Below are 21,477 nucleotides of genomic sequence, written 5' to 3' on the forward strand. Positions count from 1 at the left end.
TGAGGTTACAGTTTGGGAAGTTTACTGAACAGCTCATTTTAGAAGGCATTTACAGGGAAGTCCTTTTTAAATGTTCTACAGAAAGCATCATTGTCAGAAACTAGACACTGAATACGTGTTAAGTACCTAAATCCAGTTAATTTCACTTACCAAAGTAACAACAAACGTCTGTCTTTGTAAATCTGGCCCCTAGACCTTTAAGGTACCCAAGCTTTTGACAATTCATGTTTGAACACCAGATTTAATGGGATTTGGGGATCCATATGCTTTAGACAGCTTTCAAAAGTCTCAACTTTTAAGTTTTCTAAGCCTCAGCTTCCATGAAGCAGCAGTGGGAATTCTCTTCTCCCACCCTTTTTTTTTTGTGGCAATTCAATGTAGATAGGTCGCTGACACTGAGATTGCATATTAGCAAGCATATGATAACGTCAATTGTAGTGGGCTGCTGATTCTGATGTCACACAAGTACATGTAACTTTGTGCATGGTCAAGAAATCAAACTCACCAGACATTTATTAGAGGTATAATGGTATTAAACTTTTGTATACTTATAGGGAAAAAGAACAGAAAAGGTGGAAGGGAGAAGAGGGAAAGGAATCAAAGTAGTCATTGACAAATGGCAGTCAGTATATTAATGGAAAGATTTATTTTTTAATTATATTTTTTCAGTCTTTAGCAGTGCCCACAGATTTAAGAACACATGATGATGCACAGGCACATTAATTTTTAAAAGCAGTTGTGCAAATTTGACCTAGCTCTGCTTCTCCAGAAGAACCAGATTGTAGCAGAGGCCACAGAGAAACCACTGAGCACATCAGTTTTACCACAGTACAGCATGAAGTAACTTACCATGGAGCACTTACTGGCAATTAAAACATTCCAATATTAAGCATTCATAGATTGTTCAGTGCAAAAAGGGCAGGTAAAAGCAAAGCGAGTGTTAAAATTTGGATGGAGAGATGCAGGCAGCAATTAAGCCATGGTCCTTTTCTTTCTTCTTCCCAAGAGGATCCATACAAGTTCAGAGGAGCTCTGGGCTTCTACCTAAAACCACTCTGGAATATATCTATATTAAACCCTGCAATATATATTAAATCCTATTCACTGATGGCCAGGCTTGTTGGACAATTTCCAATTGGAAATTCTTCCTTTTGGAGAGGTGGTCAGTGGTATTCAGCCATTCAGGGATGGGACTGCACAAGCAGTTGAGACAGCAAGAGGTTTCCTCCTGCATTAGCACTGGCCACTAAGAGATGTACACTCCTGTGTCACACTTGTGCTTGGTGTTAAGTGGCTTTGTATCTCCATAGCGAATGCCGATAAAGACGGAGTCCACCACTGCCATTTGTTAAATGACACGTTCTCCGTTCCATCAGCATGACTAGTCAAGAGTAGTGAAACACGTCTCTAGGTTGGAGACAAGAAAGTCTTATCAGAGTTGATTCTCGACTTAAATCAGTGGGATAGTGCCAATTTAACTGTTACTTCACATTTACATCATTGTAAGTGAGAGAGAAATTGGGTATTATCTTTCCTTAGGAAAGTTTTTAAAGCTATGGTCATAACACAGAAGTGCAAAGCCATGAGCAATGGACCAGTGGGGAGGAGTTGCTAAGGATGAAGGTGAAATTTAGACGTTGTGTGTCTGAGGGTAGCACACAGTCAAATGTTTAAAATCTTGATGCCCAACTTAACAATAACAATCCTTAGATGCATCTTCAACCTACAGTAGATCTCGCCTTTGCCAAAATAATGAACAGTGTCTGCATAGCAAAATCCTTATAAAGAAATAAATAAATATATCCTGCCATTCATAAAACTGCACTCTCCCAGAATGGTGCTCCTCAGCTATACCATGGAAAGTGCTAATGTTAAAGGGTGTGTCTACATCAGCATTTCAGTCAGTCAGGAGTACCCTCCTGAGTGAATTTCCTGGTCAAACCCACTTACTATACTTTGTTTCACATTGTAGAGTGGTCTCAAAGCACATGAATGGATCTCTTCTGGATGAAACTAAGTCAGAGGATGTGCTTATAAGGTGCTCCAAAAGCTAACAGGAATTCAGTGCATGGGACCACACTAGCAAGCCCTCTGAAATACCTGTAGCGTGGACAACAGCAGTGATGGTTTTGCTCTACACGTCCTCCTCTACTGGTCCACACTACTTGCTAATGTAGATAGAGCTTTAGAGCACCCAGACAAGGGAGCTACTATCTCAGAGATTTAAAAAGAAAATCTAACCAGGTGAGATTTCATCTTGTTATACTATAGAGAGGAGGAGATGCCTTTCATCAGTCTTGTCTCTCTGTCTGGTGTTTAAGGAGCCTCACTCCTGCCGCAGACACGGAGGTGGAGATCTGATGCTCCAGACTGTAACAGAGGAGTAACATTATCATCTTCTCCAGTGAACTCTTGCTCAAAGTTCAAATGGGTCTCACGCTTGCATCCTTAGACAACAAATCCACACCCAAAGGTAACAGATTGGTGTGCGGGGCACATCTCCTCTCAAAGTCACCCAGTACAAGCACATTCCATCTACTGTGAGCTCCGTTTATAGGAGTGAGAGCACAATTTATGATGTGCCAAATTGTCCACAGCCTTTATAACCATTGTATTTTTGCTACTACATCTTAAATCCCTCACAGCTGAACTTCAATTTTTCTCTGCCATTTCTGATCAGGCATAATCTAAGAATATATCAGCACGGAAGTAATTCAGCTGAGGAGCCTCTGACACCAGGTAAGTGATGCTGGTCTTTAACGCTGTTATTTTCAATGACGTTAACAATATTAATTCCAGCACTGACAGGCTCCCTCTGTAGTCCTGAAACTTTATTTTCGTTTAGCTGGGGTGAGAAAATGAGGCCTTGAACAGTCCTTCAGTGTTGTGATGAATTCAATACTACGTAACTCCACTATGTGCATGTCCTTCTATGATCATCTAAGCATAGCATGGACAGCTGGTTCAAAGGTCGCAGATTTTTTTTTACTGTTGGGTGCTATAAAGTACACAATATTTTCTCTTCAGGGTGGAAAAATACAGGTTGTATTAGACCTGTTCTGCACTTCTACTGCATAATGCCTTTACCCAACAAAAGACCTGTTAAGAGATTAAACTGTCATCGCATTTAAAATGTAGATCAAATTCTGCTAACCTTAGACAGGGAAGTTGCTGGCTGTGCTGAAGTCAAGACAGATGGTCACTTCAGGGAATGTTTCTTTTATGGCAAGTGCTCATTTGAGTAGCAGTATTTGTAGCTGGATGAGTCACCTCTTTCTCAGTTGCTGCATGAGATACCAAAAAATGATTTTCACACAGGGATATTCAAAGACAGCAGAGGCTGAAAAATACGTCTTCAAAGCATCTTGCAGTGGTTTCCTTCTCCAGTGGGAGTATTATATGGCATGTGTAGATTGATTAAAAAAAAAAATCCTCCATTATTTTGTTTATGCTGAAAACTGTAATGAAATGTCTTTTTTCTCTTTTTTTTTTTTTTTTTTTTTTTTTACAAAATCATGTGGTACTTGATATACAAAATCAGTCCCACAACAGCAAAATGCACTAAATCATAACAAAATCACTCTGTTTAATGTAAAACGTAAGAAACTTAGAGTAAAGTGCAAAAATTAGAGCGAATGTTTCTAATCTGTGGCTCTTCAGTAGCAGGTTTGACTCTTCCCTGGTTTAGAGGACAAGGACCATCATCTGCATGCTGGTTGCCATGGAGACTCCCATCGCTTTTGGAACCATGAGTTTTGCCTGAAAGGAAACACTCCTTCAGCGTGAGTTTTTAACGACCATAGAGGTTTCTGTTTGTCAGCACACCATATACTAGATTAACTACCACGTCTAAGCAAGTGGGAGAGAAGGGAGTGAAATATTTTCTAGTAATCAGTGACAACATATTTAGTCTGTACAAAATCCACAAAACACATAAATACAATTACAAGACTCGCTGCATTAGATTAGACTGTTATGGCATCAAATCTGTTACCTATCTTGCAGTATCAGCTACTTCAAAGGAGAATGAACTTTGGTCGTATAACATGGGCACAGATGGCAATCCATCCTTCTGACTCCTGCAGGAGACTAGCTTGAGGACTGCCAGGCTGCATAGCCAGTGAGGTCTCTCTTTCTCAGGTTTGAGCCGATAAGGGCTTCCCCATAACTACAAATAATGACAGCTTTTCTAGGAAAAGATGTGTACATGAACAATTGGGTCTGTTCATGTGAAGCGCTGTCTAACTTTTATCCATTCTGTTTGCACTGCCAGAAGGACTCTGGGGTTTGACAGCTACGTCAGCTTCTTTCTCCCTAGGGCACAATTAACACCTGGGATTGCTCTGAAGGTGAATTTGTTTGGCCCTAAACACTATGCAGAATGGTTAGTTTCATCAACATGGATATGTTGCTGTGACTTTCTGGCTTGAACAAAACAATGGTTACTCAGAAGAAGAATATAATGAAGCTGCAAGATTAAGCCTCAGTTACTTCCTAGTTCTGCTGTCTTTTCTAGATGGTAACTAAATACCTGTTAAATCTGCAGTTTTTGCTTGATTTCTTCTTTTGAGACTGTTTTGTGCATCTGCAGGGCCATCAATATACTTCATTGCAATGGCTGGGGTCTGGTCCTTCTCTGGCTGAGTCTGAGTAACTGAAAGAAGAAAAGAAAAGGATATTTAATTAAGTTGTATTAATGTTCATTTGTTCAAGGAGGGAAAGATATGTTGATTTGATTCTACCTGGCTGATGACAACTTGGTATTGTTTCAGTCCTGCCTTCTTGAAAGGACTGACCAGATTCATGGCCAGAATCTAAGTCTTTCATTGGCCTTCCCATAATCTCATTCTCAGTTGCAGTTTTATTTCTAATGAGGAAGTATGTGTGCATTTTCCCTTTGCCTTTTACTTCTATTTCTCCTCTTTCAGTCATCTCAAAATTCTTGTATTTTAGGCATCTAAAATATCAGAAGCAAAATGACATATGAAAATTCAAGATGAGCAAAAATGACACTGATGTTTTAGAAGAGCTATTGTAATCTAAGTAAGCAAATCACAACAGTCTGGGGAAAACAGTATTGATCTGTGGACAACTGAGGGTTTGTTTCAACTGTTTATTCAAGCCTGCTGTGCTTTTATAGCTTTACATGTACAGCCTGACCAAAAATCAATGGATCACATAGTCAAATAATTCGGTATGGTGGAAGGTTCTTATTGATCAGTAAATAGAAATTAAGAACTGAGGCAGCCAATATCAGTTAGACAGAAATATCTCCAGTCAATTCATCAGAGAAGGCAATCAGGTTCATCAAGCATGATTTACTCCTGGGAAATCCACAATGGCTATTCCCAATTGCTTTCTTCATGTGTCCAAAAACGGCTTCGAAGAGGACTTGATTTTCACTGGGACTGACATGAGGCTGACCAGCCTGTAGTTCCCCAACTTGTCCTCCTTGCCATTTTTCAATATAGGTGTAACATCTGGCTTGCTTCAGTTGCTACGGTGCTGATCTTCATGCCCTTCCAAAGATGACAGTCAGCAGCACTGTAATGCCATCACCCAGCTCTCTCATTACCTTTGGAGGCATCCCATCTGCTCCCATACGCTTCTATAGATTGAGATTTCTCAAAAGACCCCGAATCTGATTGCCTTCCAATACTGGTACTTCACCTACTCCTTGAAACCTGACTCTAGGTGCAGGGACCTTGAAGACCTAGTCAGTGAAGACTGAGGCAAGTCCACGTTACCATTTATAATTTTCTGCCAACATAGCGGAAGCTCCTTTTACTGCCTTTGAACCTTCCTTGCCCATTTCAATGCTAGCTGAGCTCTGGCTTTCCTAATATCATTCCTCTGGGCCCAGATAATGTTTTTATACTCCTCCTTTGTAGCTTGTCTTCACTTCCACCTCTTGCGTACATATTCTATGCATACATAAAATTCTTGAAAATGTAGTGTTTAATTTTTAGTGACATGAGTTTTAGGAAAGTAAATTACTCGCTGCATGAATAGGGTAGTGGTTTGTGCAGTTAATCCTTCGTAAGTGCAAGTAAAACTTTCATCACAAACTGTTGTGCTCAATCAGAGAGATTTTAAAGCTTTTGTTAGGCAGGATGTCAAATTAAACGTTCTGACCGTCTTTCTAGCATTTACATCACTCTATTGGTACTTCCAAATAAGCTATCACAATTAGTTTTTTCCCATATTTTGCTCTCTAGGATTGAGACTCTCAAACCTCTGTCTCCATATACAAGTGCATTTGAAATAATCAGAACAAATAAAACTCTTTGCAAGCAGTGATTTTTCTTTATAAAAGTAAGCTGCATAAATCAGTGACTAAAGACAGCACCATCTACATTGAAAGCTGCAGCTGTCAAGACAGTGTTTTTTAGCACAGCTTTTAACAAGCAAAGCTTCCATCATAGTTACTCACTGATAGGTACTGGAGCTTAGATGAATTTTACTCGGGACACCATGACTTTCCATCCGGGAAGCTATATTCACCGTGTCTCCAAACAAGCAATAACGAGGCATCTTTTCTCCAACAACTCCAGCCAAGACAGGACCTGTATGGATCCCAACTCTAATCTTTACAAAGACATAAAACACCCCCCAAAAATGTCACTTGTTATTTAACATCTTTCTTAATGCTATCCAGCCACCTAAAAGTTCATCCTAACACAACACTGAACACCAGTAAAATATCAAATATCCACAGGGAGAGGCTCTTTGTGAAAAATGTACCCATGCAGGCCTTGCCCAAAGTCACAGAGGAGTCAGAAGAAGCTCTTTGATGTCCTACTGCAATATATTAAACAGAAGCCCAACCCAAGAAGCAGACAGACACACATGCATCTTTGCGTTAACAACTTACTTGGATTGGATTTCCAGAAACTGGGTTCTGTACTCCTGTAGCTGCTATTATCATCCCCAAGGCAAAGTTAGCAACTCGCTCAGCATGAGTGGGTACAGGCACAGGGACCCCACCTACTACCATATAGGCATCTCCAATTGTCTCCACCTTTAATTGAGAGGGACAAGCATATGAGCATGCCATACGTATCTTGCTCAGGTTAGTGCTTTGCTGTCTGGGGCCTTTCTTACCTGCACCAACACCCCCTTTCTTCTAAGAGATGTTTCCAATCACTAAAAAGCTCTAGCACCTGTGAGTTTCCTTGAGATGGGGATCCTTTCCTTGACTCCACACTAAAAATGTCAATGCATTCTGTCCCTGCGTACTTGACCCATTTTAGATACCAGTGTGAGAGACCCTAAGGAGTAAGGGATGCTATGAAAGTGTCAGATTTTTGCCTTCCTCTTACCCAGGGCAGACCTAGATGCAAAGAGCTATGCCCAGGCACAGACTCCTGAGCCAGGAGGTTATCCAATAGCCGATTGCTATTAATTAGCTCTAATTCACAATTGGTGTTAAAAGCGTATTTCTTTTTTAAAAGATTTTTTTTTTTGAGTGTCACAGTAAAGCAAGGGAGTCTATTCACTGGTGATTATTATTATTATTATTAGGGGGTTCACATGAAATTAAGAAACCCCCAATCTCCAGGATGTCAGAAAATGCAAAGTGTGAACGAAGCAGTTCGGGAGCATCCTTCCTTAAAACCAGCTGTTTTCCCACAACATGCTGCAGCCTACAAGACAAATGCTGAAGCGTTCATCCTCCTTCAGGCATCCAGTCTCCTTGGAGTGCGTGATAAGGCACCTGAGAAATACTCTGGGGGGTTTGTCCCTGTACCAGAGATTTTGCTGGGAATAGAATAGGCCTGTTTGAAACGGAGAATTCTCAGATGTTTAAAATTCACTGTAAAAGACTGTTACATGGCAAAGAAATTTTCTAAACTGCTCTTATAGACTTCACTGTTACGTTTACCATCAGTAAATAAGAGATCAGTTTAAATTAGATTAATTGGATTTCTTAAAAATGAACACCAATAGGAGAACACGAACATAATTTCATCTTTGGGCTTGTTCATTAACATAATGATTTAAAACTGTTCAGTACATTAGTCTCAAAAAATGTGTTCCTGTACATGCCTTCTATCAGATAGCCAGCCCCATAGTAACGCCAGTAATTTTCTATAACAAATTAAAAACAACTGTAAAAAGCTACTAATGCAAATAGATACCCTAATAATTTTTCGGCCATGGTAGGAGACTTAATTTAACCAGATTTATTCATAACTTCAGATGTTTATAAGCTTGGGCCAAGTTTCTTTGATCAATTTCAGCATTTATTTCTCAATTCCCTGAAATAGTAATCTCATCCTCCCTCTCTGTACCCTAGTAACCTCCTTCAATATTAATAGGACTTATATACAGGCATCAAAAAGACATTATTATAGTGATAGATAATTTACTCATGATGGATGATTTAGATCGAATATGACGCTAATTTATCCTCAAATCTGTGGGCCATATCCTGGATGCTTCAATTATTGAAATCAGTTTCCTTGCCAAGGCAGAAATGCTTCTGATTTCCCAGTACAATTTATTGCGGGATGAATCACATGCCTTGCCTGAGCAAGGAATGAATGAGATTTGGATTTCACCCTTTATTATTTCTGCCTTCCTAAATATTTAATGTGCTGGGGACAGACAGAAACTTAGGACTTGCTCTTCAGCTCATCCAATGTTATGAGCTGAACATATGGGTGGCTCTAGACATGTTAATAACACTATTATTATATGTCAGCCAGGGCTCTGATCCTTCCAGCATGGTTTGGAGAAAACACGTACATTACAGTCTAGATCTAATCAATACTCTTTGGGGTCAGCAGGAGATCTATACCATTGCCCAAGATCTCCATGAAGCAAAACAAAGTCTGGGTATTATCTGGGTATTGTTTATAATGTTATTTCCCACCAAATGAGACTTTTAATGACATAGTGACCTATTTATAACAGGTTGGAATAAAAGAACTAGGAAAATTATTCAAATTGGTCCATAAACTAGGATATCCTGTCATGTTGGGTAGGCATTTGAGAGAGAAGAGAGAGAGAGAGCTGTACAGAAGAACAGCCATTCTGATGTTAGCATTGTGGAAAGAGACTCTAGCCCATGACAGACGTTACATTCCTGTCTGAAAATTTTAAACAAGTTTAATCACGCCTCTGCCTGTTCTTTAGTTTCTCTGTGTGGCCACTACAAATATGCGATATTTTATGGTTTAAAGTGCATTTAAAAACAAAAAAAAACAAACCACCAACAACAAAATCTTTTTCCAGACTATTTCTACAGTCTTTATCGATCAGTACATACCTTGTACACATCATGCACTGTGGTCAGTCTGTCAAATTGCAGGTACATTGAATTTAACATGAGAACTATCTGAATAGGCTCACATTGGGCACAAATGTTGGTAAAGGTCACAACATCGCTGAACAATATAGTGCACTCCTGGAACTCTCCTGTGAGCAGAAAGACCAGTAGTAAGTACTTGTAATGGCTGGACAATCACGACATTTGTCTGAGACCAGTTTGCAAAGATTACTTTCTCATCATTCTTTTAGGACATATGACCTATTAGCTGCAATACTTATATATGGGTGCTGATATGAAAGAGAGATGTCAATATCAAATATAAGAATCATCGCACATCTCAAACAATCCAGACATCTGAATACATCCCTTTGTCCATCCATACTCAGGATATATTTAGCTCTTTACTCCTACCTTCACATATGTGCTTACTAAATGGAGTTTAAGCATATTACTTGCTATCCTTAATAACAATGGGAATCATGATGATTCTAGGTTTATAGATAACATAGACTAACTAAGAAAATTTTCTATGAAAGACCAATTTCTTTATGCCTTTCATTTTTAAGCCCTCATTTCCTTGTATATCCACGTTAAAAACAAAATCCTTTTATTTCTGAGGCCTCATTTCCTTGTACACCTAAGTTAAAAACAAAACCTCAGTTTACTGTTGAAACACTGAATTTTGTTCCCTGAATAGGCAGCTGCTACCACCTTTCACCTCCTAAGGAACAATTTTGGCAAACAGCTTCCAAAGCTCTGTTTGAAAGAACGGTCTAATCTTTAGTAGAGATTAAGGGTCTGTGGCCCTTCTCCTACCCATGAATGTGACCAAGTAGAGAATGTACTCCACGGTCGTGGCAATGGGGCTGTGCCAGCACCCCAGTCTCTCTACCACCACCACCCAGTGCATAAATCACACATCATGAATGCATCCTGTTCATTCACCTGCCTCAACTCGCTTCCCCTCTTTCAGCTGGTTGGCCACATGCTGAGGAAGCATGGCGTAGAGCAGAGCTTCAGTCTTTTTCTTCTCTTCCTCCAGGTGCTTCGACAATATCCGCAGTTCTTCCTTCTTCCTCTCCAGCTGGTTAGAGAGCTCCATCTCTGCCAGTCGCTGCTGATTGAGAAGAATCAAATCCCTGGTCACGTCGTGAGGTGCAATGTCTGCGATATGCATCTGTCGCTCCTCCAGTTCATGCAAAGTGCGAAGCAAAGGTGAGCAGAGATAGAGCATGCACTGCAGGGACTCCATCCAGATCATCTGGCCTGTTTGAAACAAGTGTCAGTAAGAATTTTCAGTAGCTTGGACTTCCACATGATGCTCAGTATTACTGATGTTAATTTTAGGGGATGAGTTCTAAGGACAGTGGCTTTTGGTAGGGCCTCGGTCACCACAGGAATTACTCTGTTTCCTGGAATTACAGGTGCACTTGTTTGGAGGAGGTATGCTAGGCAAATAAAAAAACATCAGGACCCAGAAAGCAGTCACTCACTCCTTGCAACTGCTAGGCAGAGCCCAACCATGCTTCAGGTCCCTCCTCTTCATGAGGAACCCCAGTGCTTGCAACATCTCTCCTCTCCTCTCCTCTGCTACTAGTTCTTGAGCTGTTCCTGAAGCCAGTCAGCATCATGCACAGGGGAATGGAGACTCACAAGGACTAAGTGAAACATTTAAAGTTTAATTTCACAGTGGGTAATATGTGGCCGCAGTAAAGTCAATGGAGCCTTCCCTCCTGGAAGCTGGAACTTTCAGTCACTACGATCATCTAAATACGCAGGTACAAAAACACCTGAAAGGTAGAAGGGATTTTTGGTGGGGGATTGAGTTTTTGTTTTCTTTGTTGAGATTTGGTTATGGTTTTTTTTTATATTACGATGATGATTATGATGATGATGATTATGAATATTTATTTGCTTCATAAGTAACCTTGATTTATGAACAGCAATCTAGGAATTACTATTTCTTTCTCTCTCTCTCTCTCCCCCCATCCCCAGGGCATCTGGATGAACAGCTTGAAAACTAACAGGATTGGAACAGCAGAGATACCATGTGAATTAACTGTGACAGCGTAAGAGGAAGTAAAATTGTACCCGTGACTAGTTAAAGTCCCTTGTTTTGGTAACATCTCTTTTTTCAAGGTCTTCCTAAACTCTTAATTTTTTTCTGAATCTCAGGAATACCAGATTTGACACTTATTATGTGAAAATAGGTGAAAAGAGAGAAGGGAAAATTAGGTCATACTATACAGTTCAGAGAAGCAAACTGAGGTCACAGAACACTTAAACCAAAAGTCATTATAGTTAATTACACGAAGCAGAGAATCATTCCATACATGTTCCTCTCAGTAAAAATAAAGCAAATAAAATGTCTTTTTTTCTAAAATAATTTTAACTGGTAAACTCTTATGTAACATTGGGGAGGGGGGTGTGGTGAAGACAGAAATCAGAATCTGAAAATGCAACTACAATAAATAAAAGCACAGCTAACTAAACTATTTTTATCCACATTTGAAACCCAGCCAGTAGCAAATAGCTCCCCTCAAAGGCATAAATTAAGAATGAATCATGTATTCACATTTTAGGAACCAAAAATGCACGGAGGCACAGGGGAAGCCATTTCTCTCCTCCAGCTGTAGTAACATTATCAGGACTTTGTCTCTAAACCCTTCCCTCATCCCCTGCCCCTTCCCGCCCCTCACCTGGCAGACGGGAACCGGGCGCCGGCAGGAGCGATGCTCGCGGTGTATTATTGCGGGACTGCTCACCCGCGTTTCATTATTGTCTGTATGTGCCAAAGATGCAGTCCAAGACCTGTGAACGGGCATTGCTTGTGCTGGGTGGCTGGGTTTAAAATGTTGTTACGTGTACAAAGTAGTAATTTCTTTGGCAAAGAAAATTCTTAGCAGTGCAAAGCGATTCTGTGTCGGGTGCATGGGCTGATGTGTAGAGCTATGGGGAGGCGAGACCCGGACAGTTACTTTTACACAGCTCAGTGCATCTCCATGCTGAGCCCAGTGGCTCCACAAGCAGAAGGTGGCTCCGAGGGCTGGCATTGTGTCCTTTCCCCAGGTCCCCAGTGAAGCAGAAGGCCATAGCTGAGGGCTGGGGAGATTCACAGGGCAACCGGCATTGAATCCCAACCAAAACCAAGTGACAATACAACCACGTTGCCGGCATCGCCCCAGAGTAATGCCTTACATTATGTATTTGGTTCTAACCTATGCAAAGAAAAACACACAGGACAGCATTATGCAGGCAACTCTCATACCTTTTCTGAGAAATGGGCATGACTGGGCACCTCTCTGAGATGCCTGTACGCAAATGTGCACAGCATGGGGAAAAACCAGGAGGAACTAGAGGTCTGTGTGCAGTTTCAGGGCTACCATGTCATTGAGATCATAGAGGCTTGGTGGGGTAGTTCACACACCTGGACTACTGCAAAGGATGAACGCAGACTCTTCAGAAAGGACAACAGGCAAGGAGGGGGAGCTGCCTTTTATGTGAGAGAGCAAGGGAAATGTGTGGAGCTCTGCCTAGGGCTGGATGATGAGCCAGCAGAGAGCTTCTAGGTAAGGATTAGAGGGTATACCAATGTGGGTGACGTTGTGACGGGTGTCTGCCACAGATGACCTGCGCAGAAAGAAAAAGTAGATGAGACCTTCTTAAGACAAGTGGAGGAAGCCTCATGTTGGACTTTAGCTACTTTGATATTTGCTGGACAGACAACACAGCAGGGCACAAGCAATTCAGGAGGTTTCTGGCGTGCACTGAGGCACTGACACAGGTGAGCTTCCTGACACAAGTGACTGATGAGCCGATGAGGGGAGTGTCCTGCTAGACCTGATGCTTACGAACAGTGAAGAACTATGGATGTGAAAGCTAGGTGCAGCCTTGGCTGCAAAGACTGTGCGATGGTGGAGTGCAGGAACCTGAGAGGAACAAGGCAAAAAAAAGCAAGACTGCAACCCTGGACGTCGGGAGACTGGACTTTGTCCCATTCAGGGATCTGCTTGGAAGAATCCCATGGGATACAGTCTTGGAAAGAAGAAGGATCCAGAAGAGCTGGATGATTTCCAAGGCTGTCCGCTTCCAAGGAGGTCTATGCCGATGTGCAGTAAGTTAAGCAAACGCAGCAGGGACCTGCATGGACGAACAAGGAGCTCCTGACTAAACTCGAACATAAAAAATAAAGAATATGAGAGGTGAAAGCAGGGTCAGGTCACCCCAGAGGAAGAGACAGGGCTGAAAAAGCCAAAACCCTCCTGGAGCTGCATCTGTTAAGGAACAAGAAGGGCTTCTACAGGTATACGAGCAGCAAAAGGAAGACCAGTGAAAATGTGCGCCTGCTGCTGACCGGGGCAAGGGATCTGCTGAGAAAGGATATGGAAAAGTCCAAGGTACTCTGTGCCTTGCTTGCTTCAGTCATTGCTGGTGAGAATCACCCTTCAGGAATCACAGGGCCCTGAGACCAGCGGGAAAGTCTGGAGCGATGAAGACCTACCATCGGCACAGGAGGTTCAGGTTAGTAAACATTTAAACAAATTTGATACACAGAAGTCCACGAGACCTGATGTGATGGATCCAGGAGTGCTGAGGGAGCTGGCCAGCGTCGTTGCAAGGCCACTCTCAGTTAGTTTTGAAGGTCATGGTGACTGGGGAAGGTTCCTGAGGACTGGAAGAAAGTAAATGTCACTCCTATTTTCAAGAAGTAAAGGGTGTAGGACCTGGGAAGGCTTGGAGCATCTCTCATGTAAGGAGAAACTAAGAGAGCTGGGGTTGTTCAGCCTAGAGAAGACAAGCCTCAGGGGGAGCTTATCAATACGTATAAATACCTGATAGGAGGCAGTAAAAAATACTTTTCTCCATAGTATCCAATGAAAGGACAAGAGACAATGGACACTAACTGAAATGCAGGGATTCCATTTAAACATAAGAAAAAACTGTAAGGGTGGTTAAAAACTGCAGTGGGTCACCCGGGGAGTTTGTAGAGTCTCCATTCTTGAACACACTCAAAACCCAGCTAGACATGGTCCTGATTAACCTGCTCTAGTTGACCCTGCTTTGAGTGAGGATGGACTAGACAATCTCCAGAGGTCCCTTCCAAACTCAACTGGAGTTGAGTCATTCTGTGACTCTGTGAATAACTGAGACTAGAGGTGGTTCAGAAAACAATCTAATCCTACCTTGGCCTTGCCCCTGTAACTCAGGAAACCTGCAAAGATGTGGGGTTTGCAGCATTAGAAAAACACTGTCTTTCTAAGCCTTTCAAATGGGAGCGCAGTTGTTATTTCTGACTGAAAACCTTCAAAATCTGGTGAGGTAATAGCAGAATTTGTCTACAAGCATCTTAAAGTACTGTTTCTCTAAACAGAACCATCTAATCCTCTCCCCACTGCACAAAGACAAGGCTATTTATAGGATTTATGTGAAGCCAGAAGTCCACAGAAAGGCATTAGTTCAACTCCAGCATAATTCCTGATTTACTACGAACACTTATGCTATTGAAAACAGTTAAGTACCTCTCAGCTTTAGCATTGGCCGGTGTTTCCATGACTCTGGCATCATCTCTCTTCTAGTCTGGAAAACAAATTGGCTGTTGATGAATTTCTGAATGCTAGAGATGGTGAAGGGTACTTCTGGGTGAACGATACTGAAATAGTGATCCAAGCAGATGCCCATGGTCTGGAGGCCAGGTACAATCTTTTGAATGCTCACCCCAGCTTGCTTCACTCTGAGCTTAAAAAGAAAATATGGACAACATGTTATAATTCATATCCTGTTTGGGTTCAAGCCAAGCTATAGCTGATCACTGTTTATATGTGTACACGCACTTAGCCTTGCTATACTACATGGCTTATTTCTGAGCAAAGTTTCTATCTTATTAGTTTATTACTGCAAAACTCTGACTGAGTGTCCTTCACAGCGAGACAAAGCCCCCAGAAAGGAATGTTATTATCCAAATACTCTTCCCTATCAATTGTTCCAAACAAAACAAAACAATCTGCTATTATCCTTGCTTGCATTTGTGTAGGCCTAACAAATAGCCTTACAGGCAGCTGCAAGAGAAAATTAGAGATACCAGAGTGTGTTCTGCATTCCAAAAAGAAAATAACTGTGGCATAAGATGTCTTGGCAAATATTGATTTTCTAATGGATGCCATGGGTTACCTCATCTTAACCATTCCTGTGTAAAGGTTTAGTTGTTTTCTTTTAGCCTGCTGACCATGCATGAGCTCCTAACTCCTGCAGAAATGTCCACCCTGCCTTCACTTCTTGTCATCAGATTTACTGAAGCTCTGACCTAGCTACCAATAATGGGTGCATGACTTGCCCTTTTTCCACACCAGTAATTTTCTCAAATTATGCAGACTGGATGTCTTAAAAGGTTTAAAACTCTGAACTTCGTCTAATGTGGACAGTGGCACGAAGCAGACTATGCGCTCTGGAATCTCTATCAGCGTGATGCCAAAACATGTCCCCGAGTGGCTGTATTCAGCTTTCTTCTGCTGTCCTATTCTCAGCTTCTCCTTTCTTTGCTCCTGCCTTAAGCTAATATTCTCTCCACAGAATTGGGAGCAAGAGGAACTGTAGCTTGGTGGGAGCCCCGGCTAGTTGGAAACCAGCCACAGGGCAGTCCCTGCCAAGGGAAGGGCAATTCCATTGCTGCAGAGTATGCCTGCACACGAGAGGAGGCTCAATCCTCCCGCAGAAGAGAAAGAGATTTTGGGGTCCGGTTTCTACTACGTGGGGTTGCATGCTGCCCGATTTAGTGGGTAGCTGGGTTTTCCCAGCAGAAGCATGGAGTAGACTCAGGAAGCATGTAGGGCCTCAGTTGCCAGCAAAGCCTTACGAAAGCCTTTGGATAGATTAGTAACTGGGAGGAGAGGGCAACTAGCTGTAAGTACAAAGCCAGTTTAAAGGATGGATCGTGTGTCTGGCACATCCAAGGACAGGAAGGTGGCCAGCAACCTCAGAAAATTCTGTTTGGTGTTTGGTAACGGATAGACTGCTGCAATAAACCTTGTTGGCATATCAGCAGCTGTTTCAGATGTGGTAATCTCAATAAATTCAAAGGAGATTCCTATCTGAAATGATCCAGATCCAGTTGTTACGAGTGACTTTTATTACATATCTCTGCACAGAGCACTTCTGCAAATCCTACAAAGGAGTGTGCACTGTATACAGAGCACACGCAGCAGTGACCTGTAGGACAGTCAAAACAGAAGAAAATTACTATATGGTTTATGCAGGCTAAAGGCCCTTACCACATGCTTGTCTTACCTCTTTGTCAAAAACCATATGAAAAGGAAGTCCATTGCAAAATGTTTTTGTGTCAATCCAGAGGCTCTTGGGGTAAACAGGATCAAATCCTCTCAAGAGCTTACCTGTGGCAAGATAAATGTGTAGTTTTTAATGGGGTTGCACCTCATAAAACCAGTCAGCATTACTTTTTAGCACTCAGTGAGACAGGACCCTATATCATAATGAATGAAGACAAAGTAAACAGTGTGTGGGTCCAGAAGTGTGCACACATCTGTGCTAAAAGCTCTGCAGTTTAATACACAGCTGATTAGCAACTAATCTGAGTTGGCTGAGAGTTTAAAACTTAACCACAAAAAAACCATAGAGCATTAGATGCATGAAATTATGTGGAAACAATAAGAGTAGATGAACAACTGTAGATATTGCTGCTCTATGAATTCACAGATGCCATAGCAATATAACACAGCTATATCCCACAAAAATATACACAAAAGTTGATTTAATATACTTTGCTAGCTACTAAGGGACACTTATGGAGAAAAAACCCAGCATGATCTAGGTTTCAGTCTCCTATACAAAGAACTCTAGTCTGTAACACAAAGACCAAATTACTGTTTGGTTTCTATTTTACTTACCCTGATTGTTTTTCAAAATGGTCACAAATCTACAGAGGAGTTTGTCCTTGCTAGTGAACAGATATATTTGTAAAATTAATAAAATGGGTAAAATAGTCAAAAGAGCTCATCTGACTGAAGCACCCAAAGCCTTTGATCTTCACAATACAAACTTGGATTCTCCAGTAACCCACAATAATCAAAATTATGATTATTTCAAGCAATCCCTTTCCCCCAGAAAGTGGCTATGACAGTTACGGTAGTAAATTCTGCTTGATAACAACTGCTTAAGTCACTTATGAGACTGGTGACAAAGATTACAAATTTAGGACCCAACTTTTAGACTTCTTACTGCTTCAGGGGAAGTCAGTGTGGGTTTTTCATTTTTCAAAGTCTGGCTTTTGGTAACTCTTGCATTAATTGTTAAAGGACTTTATTCTTTTTAAGTAATAATGCTACTCTAAAATTTTATTTTGAGTATGTATTAATTTCTTACTCAGTATATCTGCTCTTGTAATGTACGTGGCATTGCACCAGATGATATCAGGTTCAATTTTTCACTCCTCCCAGAATCCAGACAGCTTGGTGATACTGAGCTGGATTCTCATTCCTCTTGGGGAATCAAAAGATCCTAAATGAAAAAATCCTTCCATTTTATAAACATATAATATATAAAGGTATAAACAGAGATTACTAGATTAGCAGTAGATTTTTGGTAGCAGAGGGTGTGATTTGGCTTTCAGAATTTACTGCAGTCAATAACTTTGGAAAGGAGTAGCAGCTACAAAGTTAAAAAACGCTCTTTTAAATTAATCACCATAGACCAAGCGACATGAGAAGGAAGTATCAAATGTACCACCAAATGACATTTTATAGAGCAATACTTTTCAGAAGAAAACTCTGCTTAAGAGACAAAAGTGACAGGTCATATTCCATTTAAGTATCTGACATTACTAAGCATGCTTATTATCTGCAATTTTTCTTTGATTAACAACGTCTAACCGAAAGCAACTTAACCAGAAACATTTTGAAAAAACACAGAGGAAGTATGAATGGTAACTTCAGAATAGATGAGCGGGTGGAGATAGGGAGGCTTACTGACTTTCTTACTGAAGAGACTCAGAAATGATGACAAGCTGCCTCTGAATGATCGCTCACCTTTTCCTAACGTGATTATTCCTCTTATTGTTTTCCAGTGACTTTTCTTGGCAGGACAAACAGAGCTTCCTCTGTCTCTAATCGTATTCTTGTTTTTTTCAAGGTCCTGTTGAAATAAATCCAAAGGGAAAATCAAGGGTGTTTTTATTTTAATCATATTTCAATAATATAGTGACAATGAATATTAAAATACCTCTTTATTCAGTTGGTTCTCAATTTGTTTTTCAGAGTCAGCCAGATTTTGAGGTGAGGAAGAAAATTCATTTCTTTCCTTGTATGAAAACACAGGAGTTTGAGTGACAAGAAAAACAATATGTTCTTTTTTTCCAGTTCTTTCTTCTTCTTCTGTTTGATTGACTATTTCCATTGAAATCTCAATGTTAAAAAAATCCAGGGCGGCTGCACTGATGATTCCTGAAGAGGAAACAAAAGACAAACTATTGCCAAGAACAAACCCTTTCCATTTTCCCTTTTAGAGGGCCAACAGTGGAATTTCACTGTTTCAGAAATCACTTTTCTAAAGGACTCTGGGAGAAAAAAGCAACCTATGTCGTTCCTACTACCATTGCTGTGGTAAGAATACGGGCATAGGAGACAACCTTTAAAGTTACTGTTTCTTTTGTCTTGGCTGATGACAAATGCATATTTTCACTAGAAGCAGCTCATCAGGATACCCATCTGAAGAACGTGTCCAAATAGTCATACATAGCAATAATATGAATTCCCATTAACCCAAAAAGTGCAGGGCATCTAAAGAGATTCTGCTATAACAATCTATTTCAGTCGTAGCAGAATATTTTCTTTTGAAAGGAAGGAAATATCTTTCATGAAGATGCACAATTAGTCCTCTCATTTCTGCTTAGCTATTAGGCAAAATACTGGACAATGACATGAAAAGCTCTGTCTGACATTCCAAATAGTTCTGTGCTTCAATAGGAACATGAAATGAGTTTTGACAAAGGGGGAAATTTTGATAAACTTCTAAATTCAGCAGCATCTATGAAAGAAAGGAATATGACCATCTCTTACAGACTTACAGCTGTTTAACCCTTGCACAAGGACAACTGTGGAGATTCCTATAAATGCCAGTAAAAGATTCAGTTTTGAGCAGGGTTCAATAGTAGTTTTACAGGTTGCATGTACTGCAGGAGTATTTATTACAGGATGGATGGATGTCTTCAAATCAACTATAATTTCTACTTCACTGTAATTTAAGGAGCTCGAGTCACTGAGAACTAATCAACAGTTAGACACAATACACACCATGAACTTTAATTTTTCCTCCAGGAAGGGAATTCTATAGGAGTTCTATAGCAGGAATGGACACTTATGGCCTGGGTTGTCTTATCGTAAATCTTGATGGAAGCTACTGGGAGCTAGGAGCGATCAGGCAGTAGAGACATACCGAGGTCAGATGTCTGGTGACTAAACTCTACTGGGCTTCAATTCCATGGCCAGTCCTCATCTGAAAAAAGATTCTGAAACCTGAGCAAAGTATAACTGCAAATATATGATTACTCTGTATATGTATTGCATTACCAGCTGATCTGTACTCTGCATTCCACCTGATTACCTGGCACAATATGGCACAGACCTCTTCTGTCTGAATAGTAATGTAAATGCATTGACCCGTCTTCATTCTTTTCTACTCTAAAAGATGGTGCATTCATCTCCTGAGGAAAAACAAACAAACCCAAAACTTCAGTATCTTTTTCTGATAAAGAATACTGGTGAATTCCACTTGTACAAAAGCATCCCATGTCTTAATAAAATAAGCGTTAATATGAATAAGCTGAAAAACAGAAGATTAAATATGCTCACCTGTGAAGGAAAATCTACTATGCATTAGAGCCAATGTACTAAATAATATCTAATGTTGAGGACTACTCAGAAAAAATTATTTTAAAAAGTTGTCCTAACATTTTGGAGTAATCAGTTTCAGAACACAGGAGAGCCTGTCATAGCATCTTTTTCCATTATTCATTCACACCTATGAGATACTGTTCCTTGTGTTGCAAACCCTGGCAGAGTCCACCCATACCTGCTCAGTAATTACTACTCAAACTTGCCTGGTAAGAAAGGGACAGGTAGCTGTGCAATGCATCCAGGTTCTCTATGAACTCATACAGATTTCCACCCAGTGTCCTCAGCATGTGGTCATAGCCTGAGCGTTTACAGAATTCAAAGAAATACTCTCCAAACTCTCTCAGAACTGTATCAGCAGGAACACCTGGCAAAATAAAGATACCTTAATGAATAAGAAGGGCTTGGAAGTTCTTGAAATGCTGTCAGGTGGATTAAGAGTGAACGCAGAACATTTGCAACATAGGGAGGGCATTCCAAAGAGCGCAGGAGACTAAAACCTGGGCTGCAGATGACCCAGGTTGGTTCATTTTTGAGGCACAGTGATGCATACCCAATATTTTGCAGGCTTTGTCGACGAGCTGCATTGTGATCTCATCTTTGTAAACCTCGAAAGTCAAGAAAGAATCCTGGACACCGGCCTGCAGTCTGCAACAGAGAAGACAATATTCTTGTCTCAGCAGTGCTGTAAACATAACATGCTTAGGTGACCCAACTGGCATTAACTAAGCACTGTTTGCTGTTAACCAACTCCTTAACCTCCTTCAAGCGTTACGTTGGAACACACTACTTCCCCGAATGGTTTAAGAGTGTTGCTTTAACATGGCTGAACGGTGGTGTCCACCTCTCTGTTTGTGCTGGTTCATGTTACGGTATTATGGCACTCTTTCAAGGATTATGGCATCATACTGTGGGGTGCTAGAGCAAGTGGAATCTTCATTTGTCTTCTGGTCTACTGGCTTGTTCTTCAATGTGGCCACAATATCAGGCTCTTGGGTCTCCACAGACTTGACCAAAAACTTGCTCATTTTTTATATTGGCTTCAATGGCTATTATATGTATATATCTCAGTATCATTTATATATCTTTATATCTTGGAAAATACCACATAGCTCATAAAGTAAAGACAAAACCAGAGAAGATGATACATTTAGCTGCTTTTCTGAAAGTACTGGAATTAAACTGACTTCATATCAAGGATGACATCTTTTCAGTGTAATTACTTCTCGATGTTGTCCCAGTGAGCCAGCGAGTCTATTGCACAATCGTCTATAAGACTAAATGTCATCCTTAATTATCTAT

General features: G+C 40.8%; 1 protein-coding gene across 3 annotated transcripts in view; it reads right to left on the minus strand.

The window, feature by feature from the left end:
- Window positions 1-21,477, minus strand: part of LOC115347488 (guanylate cyclase soluble subunit beta-2-like) — a 22,981-nt gene continuing 1,504 nt past the window's right edge. For 2 of the 3 annotated variants that reach the window (XM_041126867.1, XM_030028935.1), the window contains exons 3-16: window positions 20,729-20,823; window positions 20,382-20,542; window positions 19,886-19,985; window positions 18,506-18,726; window positions 18,313-18,418; window positions 16,559-16,662; window positions 14,797-15,013; window positions 10,223-10,543; window positions 9,275-9,423; window positions 6,875-7,021; window positions 6,434-6,588; window positions 4,743-4,957; window positions 4,532-4,654; window positions 1-3,759 (exon numbers count right to left, since the gene is read on the minus strand). In XM_041126867.1, the coding sequence (XP_040982801.1) occupies window positions 3,608-3,759; window positions 4,532-4,654; window positions 4,743-4,957; window positions 6,434-6,588; window positions 6,875-7,021; window positions 9,275-9,423; window positions 10,223-10,543; window positions 14,797-15,013; window positions 16,559-16,662; window positions 18,313-18,418; window positions 18,506-18,726; window positions 19,886-19,985; window positions 20,382-20,542; window positions 20,729-20,762 (2,205 nt within the window). In that variant the 5' untranslated portion in view covers window positions 20,763-20,823 and the 3' untranslated portion in view covers window positions 1-3,607. The remainder of the gene's footprint in view (window positions 3,760-4,531; window positions 4,655-4,742; window positions 4,958-6,433; window positions 6,589-6,874; window positions 7,022-9,274; window positions 9,424-10,222; window positions 10,544-14,796; window positions 15,014-16,558; window positions 16,663-18,312; window positions 18,419-18,505; window positions 18,727-19,885; window positions 19,986-20,381; window positions 20,543-20,728; window positions 20,824-21,477) is intronic. The other variant, XR_005933427.1, reaches the window with a different exon arrangement.

The sequence above is a fragment of the Aquila chrysaetos genome, chromosome 10 (assembly GCF_900496995.4).
Source record: "Aquila chrysaetos chrysaetos chromosome 10, bAquChr1.4, whole genome shotgun sequence".
Taxonomy (NCBI): Eukaryota; Metazoa; Chordata; class Aves; order Accipitriformes; family Accipitridae; genus Aquila; species Aquila chrysaetos.